Raw genomic sequence first — 11,325 nt, forward strand, 5'->3', positions numbered from 1 at the left:
CTGGGAGAGGAAGTGTGTCCATCTAATGAATGAGCATTGCCTGAACTCAATTTAATACACCAATTGTAGTCTCACCCATTCATTTCTAATGACGGTCATTTTAGACCGGGAACACCACAGGTGTACAAAAGTTAAATAAAACACCCAAAATGTAATGAAAATCATCCAAATGTATGTTGTGTGTTCAGATGCCCTGTGTGGACAAAGTCATGGAACCTTAAATGACAATCAGATTAAATTAACTAAATTTTTCAGAGAGAAAACTTGTAAATTGGTCCAATTCGACCGGAACACAGCAGGAGGGTTAAAGAAGAAACAGCTTGAATCTTGAATGGTTTTAGGGGGAAAGTAATCCCCGTAATCCGTACTCCACAAATCCCTAACAGGTCAATGAGCTTTTTATCTTGTCATGGCCTGCCAGCTTAGGTAGTCTACTCTTTAAGATCCTCAACATTTTTCAGAACCTTAACATCAGGATTAAAGACAGGTCAAACACTTCAAATGAGTACACATTCATAAATCAGTATGATTTTGTATTTAAATGTCAAACAGAAAATGTACCATGTAAAAAACGAGTTTATTTCACACTGAAGTTTCCCCCCGAATAACATCGGTCATTAGAAGTCAGAAGCTTCTCCTTAACCAACAGCATCTCAACCAACCAAAACAAATAGACATGATGCCATCTTGTGTGAACAGGTGGTACTGCAGGTCACAATGAAACGACTTCCCAAATTATCTGATGGCGTTCATCCAGCTTAGGTTGTCTACTCTTTAAGATCCTCAACATTTTTCAGAATGTTTTTCAGATTAAATAATGCCTACCTCAGTTCCAAAAACAAGACCTACCCAAAATGTATATTGTTTTAGCTATAACCAACTATCACCATAATGCCATTGCCAGCCAGAGTATTGCCTTAAAGACACATTTGCATTAGTGTGTACTTTGTGTGTGAAACAGAAGTACCGACTGCTGTCATATTTACATATTTATAATGCAGGCAACACATAAACATGCAATATCACAATAGGCAGATTGTTAAAACCAATTAATACACCACACGTACATTACTATATAGTACAAAGTCATTAAACCATATAACACCATCTATAAAAGCCACGTCAAGAAAATAAGACAGAATAGAAAGGCAGAAAAATATACATAATAAAAGGTATATTCTGCAATTCAAAAACCTAATGTTGGAGAGTAGAGGAGAATGGTAAATAGAAGTAAGATACGAGTGTGTGGAGATCTGTGATTAGAGTCGTTATACACTAGGTGAATGTCCCAAGTCTTTTACCTGTGGATTTGCAGGTGTGTCTTCAAATGGCCTGCCTGGGTGAAAGACTTTCCACACACTGTACACTCAAATGGCCTTTGGCCTGTGTGGATAACATAGTGTCTTTTCAATTTCGAGGGAGCCTCAAAGCTTTTGAAGCAGATAGCGCACCGATATGAGTTCGCCTGTCTCTCTTCGACTGAATGTCTTGGAGAACACCTGTGATGATTCAGTTTCCCCTTGGTGGTAAAACACTGACTACAGTCTGAGCAGCCTTGAAGGTCGTTGGGAGGTTCTGACTTGTATGTAACATTAAACTCTGACCTAAGCCCAACCTCCAACCTTTCCTCCTCTTTAGCTCCATATTGTGAATTAGTGCTAGGAGATTCTAAAGGGGATTGATATAGATTTAACTTGTGATTCACATCAACTGGTATTTCCGGTTGGTCACTGTGGCTGGGTCCTGGTTCCTCCAGGTAAGGAAGACGGTGGGTAGCAATTGGATATGTCTGTTTGTTATTTGCGGTTTCTTGTTGATATGGATAGGGGTTTAACCAGTTGGGAATCAGGGGGTGGTTTTGCTGTCCATAATATTCATCCGAGGGAAACTTGTCCACATGTTTCTCTTCAGCAGTATTCCAAGTGCTCTTTGTCAGTTGAGGAGGCGTGATACATTTCTGCTCCACTAGGCAGTTATTTTCTGACTTCATACTTTTCATGTCTTCTGACTGTTCAGGGGTTGGGGTTGTTTCATTCTTTCTGATGATTTCTGTTGATTGGTTCGTGCTTTCTGTTGAACAGTAGTGAGATAAGGATTCACCACCATTACTATTTTGTATGTTATTTCCAAAAGTTTGACTTGGGCCTGGTTCATCTGGATGAAGACTTGCTGGAAAGACGTGTCCCTCCGAAACAACCCCAGCCTCAGGGGGAATGTTGTCCAGTTGAGCCAAGTTGATGTTCCTCTGTTGACCATCCTCATGCAGTGTGGTCTTACTATTGTGGACCTTCATGTGAGACTGTAGGTGGCAGAGCTGTCTGAAGGATTTACTACAGACGGCACATCTGAAAGGCTTGATGCCCATGTGGACCAAGAGATGTCGGGAGAGTTTAGAAGGATAGTCAAACTTCTTTAGACAGGCCATGCACTGGTACCCCCCCAATTTCCTAGGTGCAACAGAAGGCGGTGGTGGGCTGTTGACGTTGTTTGTCAGGGGGCAGTTGGATTGAGTTGGAGGAACATCAGAGAGATCACTGTCACGTGATGTCTTCTGACTAATACTACAAAAGACTACGTCCTTTTCATTTGAAGATGGGGTCCTTTTTGGTCTTGAGAAAGACTTGGTATCTCGGTCTTCACTATGACTAGTAGAGGGTTTAGCCTCTTTTCTTTGTTCATGAACAGACTGGTGCACCTTCAGATGAGCTTTTTGTCTAAATGTCTTGAGACAAGTGGGGCACTGATAGGACCTCTGTCCTGTATGGATCAGGGAATGCCGCTGTAGCTTGGACGGAGCATCAAAGCGCTTTGAACAAATTGGGCAACTATAACGCCCTCTGCCATGGATTGTGGGTTTGTTTTGAAAGATGCAACTCCTTTGTTTAGATATGCCTACCAGTGATTGGTGTGTTGGTGTGCTTTCAAACACATCACTGGTATTTGTGTAGTCTGTGTTATGTCCTTGTCTGAGAGACACAGGCTGCGCTGCAGACTTCCTGTTTACTGTATCACAGTCCAATCCAGGTAGCAGCTTTCCACTGGGGTTCCATGTAGGTTGTTGAGCACCATAGTTGTAGAGACTGTCAGTGGAGCAATGACTTAAGGTAGGTCTTACAGGTAGAACATACTGGCTTAGAAAACAACCAACTTCACTGATGTCTCTGCTGCCTTCCTGAGGTTGAGAAACTTGGTCTAAATGCTCACTTTGATTTCTCCTCATCTCAGAAACAGACGTGTCCTTTAATAGAATAACACCTGGTTGGTCGGGAGCATCTTCTACACTTTTCAAAACATTGTCGCTTTTTACGTGGTGCGCCTTCATGTGATTCTGTAAGTGGCAGAGCTGTCTGAAAGACTTACTACAGACTGTGCATCCGAACGGCTTGATGTCCATGTGGACCAATAGATGTCGGGAGAGTTTGGAGGGATAGTCAAACTTCTTTAGGCACAGCATGCACTGATTTTCCCTTACCTTACCTGTGTTTGTACGGTCAGTGCGATTAGACACAGATGACTTATTGTTTCTGTCTGAGGAGCGAGTGAGGTCAATGTCCTGTGATGCATGCTTTGCACTGTTATGCCATTCTTCAGATAAGATGTCTAACCCTTCAACAACATGTATCTGACTCTTTTCATTCAGCTCTGTATTGTACGCTATAGCATTTTCAGAGTTTGAGAAATCTACTTGGGAAGCATGGTCAGTGTGAGTTGGAAGGCAGGCCTTACTCGTATTATCTAACTTATCATGGTGCGCAGCAGTATCTGGACCTTGATGAGTTCGCTGGTGAACTATCAAATGTCTCTTCTGTTTAAATCTCCTGCCACAAATGTTACATGGATAGTTCCTTGGCCAGGTTTTTGACCTCTGGGGTTGAGAGAAAGATTTGAGACTTCTAGACTTGGCGACCCCTGAGTGAATGCTGTAGTGTACCTTAAGATGGGCCAGCTGCCTAAAAGCACGCCGGCATAGGTAGCACTGAAATGGTTTCTGGCCTGTGTGAATCAGGCAGTGCCTCTTTAATTTGGACGGGGCGCTGAAGCACTTAAAGCACTCAGGGCATTTATGAGAGTTTGAATTCTCAATTACTTTTGTATGTTTGTCCACTGTTTCATCTCTGGAGGATCTATCCTCATCCAGTGTCTGTTTCTCAGGTTCACTCCAGTCATCGTGGTTCCTAATTGGCTCCTCTTCTGTGTGCTGCTTCTCAAACCTCTCGACCTCAGAGTGTGGGGGATATAGTTCAGCGATACAGCCAGGGGAACAGAGAGAGTTTTCCTCAATTATGTGGACAGGTGCAGTAGGCCTGATGTCCACCTCCAATGTGTCCTCTGCACTGTCTGGGTCCAAGGAGCCTGTCTGCAAACATGCTTTTGAGTTGTCTATCTTTACAGGAGGGGTATTTTCATATCCACTTGGAAGCAAGATATACTTTACATTCATCTTCTTCTGTTCAGTTCGCTTTGGATAAAGATGTGTGTTAAGATGGAGTTTCAGGTGTGCTAGTTGTCGAAATGCCTTTTCACAGAGGTGACACCCAAATGGTCGTTGTCCTGTGTGTGAAAGGATGTGCCTCTGTAGCTTGGATGGGGCGGAAAAACATTTCAAGCATGTGACACACTGATAATTCCTGCCCTGTGGCGTCTTCTCCATAACACCAAAGGCCTCCTGTGGTCCATGTTGCCTGGCTAGCATTGTGTCCACTAACATCATTCTAGTTCCACCGTGGCACATCCCAGCTGCCAATACGGAAGGACAACATCTGTAGTGAACAAATAATTTAGTCATTTACAAATATTGTTACGTATTATATGGGGTCCTTATTACAGTGCAATTACATATGTCATTACACTGTAACAAGTATTGTAATTAATTGTAATAATTCATAGTTACACTGTAACAACATGTAACTGGTGGTAACTGCAGTCTGTAATTACAGGGGTGTAAAAACGAATGCGTGTTACCATGCTTGTTACAAATGTTCAAGTTTCCGATAGCATCCCAATGCACCATATTTCAGCTCAAACCACATGATAAGGGTTAGCCAATTGAAAACCGACCACCTCATTGACACTACTCTACAAGAAAGGGCTCTGGATTCTGATGCCCAGGCGCAATGGCAAAAATGGGTTCACCCAAAAAAATATCTGACATGCTACAGGTGTCTTCTTTTTTTAAGCCCATAACCATGTGTGTGAGCTGAATACTTTTGTTTCACAGTACGTTTAAGACTATGAAGAAACACGCTATGTGACCCTGATTTAGCCCACTGCAGTAAAAGGTTATTAACCATCAATACATTTTTTTTAGACACATTAATAAAAAGTTAAGTTTAAAGTTGTTACATAGTCATTTGTGCTTGCCAAATTGTAAGCCTTTTAAGCTTAGTTGAATAATAGATACATTTACTTAAAATGGTCATAACGCAAACTCTTATTCTGTCATGTAACCTTGCAAGGGTTTCACTGTTGAGGAACATTCTCACTTTTGGATGGGATGCATTGGAGCAATTATTTATTTATCACAGGAATTAAGGCATCATGTCAAGACCTCAATGATTTATACATACTGTACATCATTGCAAGATCTGTCCATCTGCGCAACACGCTCGACATAACAACGACCTCGAACATGCCCCCATGTGCTGATACAGTGCGCATAAAACAGGGTCAAGAAGAATGTCAGTGTGCAAAATACAGACATGCTTGATTGCCGCAAAAGATACAAAGTGTTGTAGGTTAAAAAACGTCAATACAGGAGAGAGAAGGTATGTTTTCCATGCAATTTGTTTTAGCTTTTTGGAATACATGAATTCGGCTGGACGATTTAGCATAGGTAGTTCGCTAGCATTTGCTAGCTAGCCTAGTGTTGTAGGTACACAATAATTACAAGTACACCAAGATGAACTTCATTTTAACTAGCTAAATCCTGTGTAACACCTTGTAATTACATTGTACTTCTGCAGGAATTACATGTACTCTGTGGTGTACTACTGTGTTTATTTCCTCACTTGGATGGTGCTTCTGGAAGCCTTAAAATAAGGGTCAGCATGGGTAATGTACTATCTAAGTACACATTCATTACAATTATAAACTGGGTGGTTCGAGCCCTGAATGCTGATTGGCTGACAGCTGTGGTATATATGTCATACCATGGGTATGACAAAACATGTATTTTTACTGCTCTAATTACATTGGTAACCAGTTTATAATAGCAATAAGGCTCCTCAGGGGTTTGTGGTATATTGGCCATATACCACACCCCCTCGTGCCTTATTGCTTAAGTAAGAACCCCTCAAGATACACAGGATTTAGCTAGTTAAAATTAAGCGTAACACCTAGTAATTGCATTGTACTTATACAGGTATTACATGTACTCTGTGGTGTACTAGTGTGTTTATCCTACCACTTGGATGGCACTTCCAGAAGCCTTAAAATAAGGGCCAGGTTGTGAGGAACATTAGGAACACCTTCCTAATATTGAGTTGCACTCCCTTTTGCAATCAGAACAGCCTCAATTTGTCCGGTCATGGACTTTAGAAGGTGTCAAAAGCGTTCCACAGGGATGCTGGCCCATGTTGACTCTTAATGCTTCCCACAGTTGTGTCAAGTTGTCTGGATGTCCTTTGAGTGGTGGACCATTCTTGATACACACGGGAAACTCCCGGGTGGCGCAGTGGTCTAGGGCACTGCATCGCGGTGCTAGCTGCGCCACCAGAGTCTCTGGGTTCGCGCCCAGGCTGGGCTGGGTTCGCGCCCAGGCTCTGTCGCAGCCGGCCGCAACCGGGAGGTCCGTGGGGCGACGCACAATTGGCATAGCGTCGTCCGGGTTAGGGAGGGTTTGGCCGGTAGGGATATCCTTGTCTCAGTATGTAAAAATGTAATAAAATGTATGCACTCTACTGTAAGTCGCTCTGGATAAGAGCGTCTGCTAAATGACTAAAATGTAAATGTAATGTAAATGAAACTGTTGAGTGTGAAAAACCCAGCAGCGTTGCAGTTCTTGACATACTCATACCCCGTTCAAAGGCACTTAAATCTTTTCTCTTCCCCATTCACCCTCTGAATGGCACACATACACAATGCATGTCTCAATTGTCTCAAGGCTTAAAAATCCTTCTTTAACCTGTCTCCTCCCCTTGATCTACACTGATTGAAGTGGATTTAACAAGTGACATAAATAACTTTCCCCTGGATTCACCTGGTCACTCATGAAAAGCGCAGGTGTTCCTAATGTTTCGTACACCCAGTGTATAAGTACACGTGAATTACAAGTGCCCCATAAGATACACTTCATTTTTACAAGTGAAATCCTGTGTAGCACCTTGTAAATACATTGTACTTATGCAGATATATTATGTACTCTATGTGGTACTTATGGGTTTATCATAATGGGTAACATATGCATTCATTATGCGTTATTTTTGTATTATAATTTTTAATAATATTGCGTGACTTACAGGGTTAAGCGCCTTGCTCAAGGGCACATCGATGCATTTTTCACATAGTCTGCTCGGGGATTCGAACCCGAGCAGACGGCTAACCACTAGGCTACCTGCCGCTATCTGGGATGACACCCGTATGGTAGACCCCAGTCAGTGAGGTTGACCTATCTATATTTGATCTGTTTTTGTAAACTCAACCATGTTAAGCCAGATGGCACACTTTTTGGGGTAATGTGCTAGCAACAACATTGAGTGGAGATTTTAAAGAGTGCGCATTCACAGGTAGGTAATTATAGCCTATTGAGCCTCAAATTGTTCAAATCTCGCAACACCCAGCGCATCTGTCCACAAGAGATTACGACCTTATGACAGTTACTATTGAACCGGATGCCGCTGAGAGGAAAATAAACACTTATTTGTTGTTAAACCACTGTAATTACAGACTGCAATTACCAACAGTTAACGTTACATGATGTTATTACAGTGTACCTATGAGTTATTACAATCAACTAACGTTACAATACTTGTTACAGTAGTAGTTACACTGTAATAAGCCCTTAAAATGAAGTGTTACCAAATAATATCCAACAGAATAACATTTTTACAAACATTAGCTAGCTAGCTAGCCAACAAGGGAGGCTAGTTACTTTTGAAACGGAGCTAGCTAGCTAACGTTAGCTACCCACAAATGGTGCTATGAAACAACATTCATTCGATTAATTTCTGCCAACTCACCTTATGGCAACCTTTAGAAATGGCTAAATCACGCCCCACAAGCTATTAAGTAACAAATACTGTTATTATTTGACAAAATAAGCATTTAGCTTGCTATCTATCTTACCTTATGCTAAAACGTTCACTTTCTCCAAAACAAGCCTTCAACTGACGGCAATTATAAGTGCACGGGCGGAAACGTTATCGCAATACTTGGTTCCTAGGTTTATCATCCACTGCGGAATGCATGGTGAATTGCTCAGAAAATTTAAATGTGATCAGATTCTCGGACAAATCTGATTGTACGCAATAATCGTGGTAAACTATGGGTCCGATTTGATGGTAGGTATTTGTATATATTTTTAAACATAATATTAACATAATATGTAACATAATATTATATTATTCTACTCTAAATATTCTATAGAATATAACATAAAAGGTTAGCATAGAAAATAATATAATGTAAAAACAAGAAAAGCAATCTAACAGGGAGGCTCTACTTTTTAGTCTTATCTCTCATAAATTATAGAAATGCAGAGCAAGGCTGTCCCCAAGTCCTGTCGTTGTTGTTGAGACATCACTATAGAATATTCAGTAGCCTAATCTGATTTACTCCTGAAAGTTCACACTGACAATAGAGTATAATATATTAGAAGCATGCCTTGGGTGATGCATGCACCATTTTCCTAGCCTGGTCCCAGATCTGTGCTTTTGCCTACGACATTGTCAAGCTAAATGTTTGGCATGACAACTCTATAAAGAGTTGGCAAGAGAGCGAAGACAGCTCGGCATCCAGGCTACAATTTTCCTAAAGTTTTCAGAAGAATAGATATGTATTACCATCCAAAACAGTAGCATTGAAATGTAGCCAATTCCTTTCAGTTCTTCTGTTGAGATACCATTTATCCCATTGACAGTTAAAGGGGTCAGAGCTATACTATTAACCACTGTGGAACACTTGCAATGAGCTGGAAGTCAAATCAGTCATAACAGTTGCATAGAGTGACATCTCCATTTTTTTTTAATGAGCGATCATTTTACCACTTAGATTTACAATTTTGCTTTCAGCCTGACATATGAGCGGTCTACAGTAAGTATATTCAAACAGTAGGACATTAACAATACATCCTTTTTGTTGTTGTTGACAATTCAAAGTGGGATTTCGATTTACAGTGAAAAAGATCTCCCTGCTCCGCTCCCTCTGCAACCTGCCCGTGGGACATGACAAGCCTGGACCCATCGCTTTCCCCACTCAGTCCGCATCTCTGTGGAATGATGCAAATAATGACAAGTTCCTTCATTCCTCATCATGCATGTGCAGCTAATCTGCGTAGCACACAGGGATGGGCAGATCTTGGCACTTGGCTGAGGGCAGGCTGACTGATTGAATCACAGAGAGTTGGCTCCCTCCCCTGGACTTGCCTGTAACATGCTGCACCATCTCCTCAAGCAGGGTTCTATTGACTCTGATGCCGAACCCAAAGCTCCTCTGGTACGTAGTGATGAAAACACATTATTCCCATTAGTCACAGAATACGTCTATCAATTCCATTCATATTACATTATTGTGTGGTTGGTTGTACATTGTGATTGACATGGCTGCTGATGTATTTATATAGCCCTTCTTACATCAGCTGATATCTCAAAGTGCTGTACAGAAACCCAGCCTAAAACCCCAAACAGCAAGCATTGCAGGTGTAGAAGCACGGTGGCTAGGAAAAACTCCCTAGAAAGGCCAAAACCTAGGAAGAAACCTAGAGAGGAATCAGGCTATGAGGGGTGGCCAGTCCTTTTCTGGCTGTGCCGGGTGGAGATTATAACAGAACATGGCCAAGATGTTCAAATGTTCATAAATGACCAGCATGGTCAAATAATAATAATCACAGTAGTTGTCGAGGGTGCAGCAAGTCAGCACCTCAGGAGTAAATGTCAGTTGGCTTTTCATAGCCGATCATTAAGAGTATCTCTACCGCTCCTGCGGTCTCTAGAGAGTTGAAAACAGCAGGTCTGGGACAGGTAGCACGTCCGGTGAACAGGTCAGGGTTCCATAGCCGCAGGCAGAACAGTTGAAACTGGAGCAGCAGCACGGCCAGGTGGACTGGGGACAGCAAGGAGTCCTTATTGTCTGTGTTTGTGTGTTTTTTATATACATATATTTTTATTGAACATTTATTTAACTAGGCAAATCAGTTAAGAACAAATTCTTATTTACATTGACGGCCTACCCTGGCCAAACCCGGACGACGCTGGACCAATTGTGCGCCGCCCTATGGGACTCCCAATCACGGCCGGATATGATACAGCCTGGATGTGTGTGTGTATGTGTGTGTGTCTCTCTCTGTGTGTGTGTGTGTGTGTGTGTTACTTCATTTAATGTCACATTTTAGCTCATTGAAGTAAACACATGAGACGTATATCTCTTGCCTCAAAGCTTAACCAGGGATGTACAACATGTCTTTTTAACAGGTTTATTAATCCACAGATGAGGGCACATATTCATCACCAGGTGGCAGTAGTAAGTCACAGAGCAGTTTGTGCCACAGATAAATTACAGACAAAGGCATTGCCTCATTCAGAATACTGGAGAGAGGCAATACAATTTTGCACAGAAAGTAACCATCACTTTAGATGCTATTACTGTTACGAATTGTACAGTTTTGTAGTATTTGATCACTGTCATAGCCAGGGACCATTCTGTAATTGGAAACACAATCACTTATTCAAAATGTATCACGAATACAATTCTACCAAGACAGTAGACAGCTTCACAAGGGACACTTGTTTTGTCCAGGTGCTACCTAGCCTACATTTATCCAGACAGTATCAACTTGTGCTTGTCCCTCCAATTAATTCCTGTCCACGACCAGTCTAATTTCTCCCGACTTGGCAGGACAGGGCTTGGCCTGTGATGGATGTGACATTAACGGGAGATGAAGCCGAGGAGATGCGACGCCTCGAGTCTAATAGTGGCATTTGTCCATGGTATGACCATCTTAAAACAATCAAGTCTTATACTTTTAGGGGTTAAGGAACCTTCTGTCTTATGTAACCATACCAAGCATAACATATCGTTCTAATTACACTGTCACTGATTGACTTTTACTATGTTACCTCTAGTCCTTGAGGCCAGGCTGGCCAGTGGCAGAGTTGGGGCCACTGACTAAAA

At 41.8% G+C, this 11,325-nt stretch overlaps 1 protein-coding gene across 1 annotated transcript; it reads right to left on the reverse strand.

Annotated features, from left to right (window-relative positions):
- Window positions 1-212: 212 nt before the first annotated feature.
- On the reverse strand, window positions 213-8,319 carry LOC120019160 (zinc finger protein 770-like). The gene is made up of 2 exons (XM_038962453.1): window positions 8,284-8,319; window positions 213-4,760 (listed from the first exon to the last, which is right to left on the reverse strand). Exon 2 carries the CDS (start codon window positions 4,730-4,732, stop codon window positions 1,298-1,300), a length of 3,435 nt encoding a protein of 1,144 aa, XP_038818381.1. The 5' UTR covers window positions 4,733-4,760; window positions 8,284-8,319; the 3' UTR covers window positions 213-1,297.
- Window positions 8,320-11,325: the final 3,006 nt, after the last annotated feature.

The sequence above is a fragment of the Salvelinus namaycush genome, chromosome 24 (assembly GCF_016432855.1).
Source record: "Salvelinus namaycush isolate Seneca chromosome 24, SaNama_1.0, whole genome shotgun sequence".
Classification (NCBI taxonomy): domain Eukaryota; kingdom Metazoa; phylum Chordata; class Actinopteri; order Salmoniformes; family Salmonidae; genus Salvelinus; species Salvelinus namaycush.

Excerpts from the sequence above, each read along its gene's own strand:
- LOC120019160 (XM_038962453.1), bottom strand. The coding sequence starts at position 4,732 with ATGTGCCACGGTGGAACTAGAATGATGTTAGTGGACACAATGCTAGCC.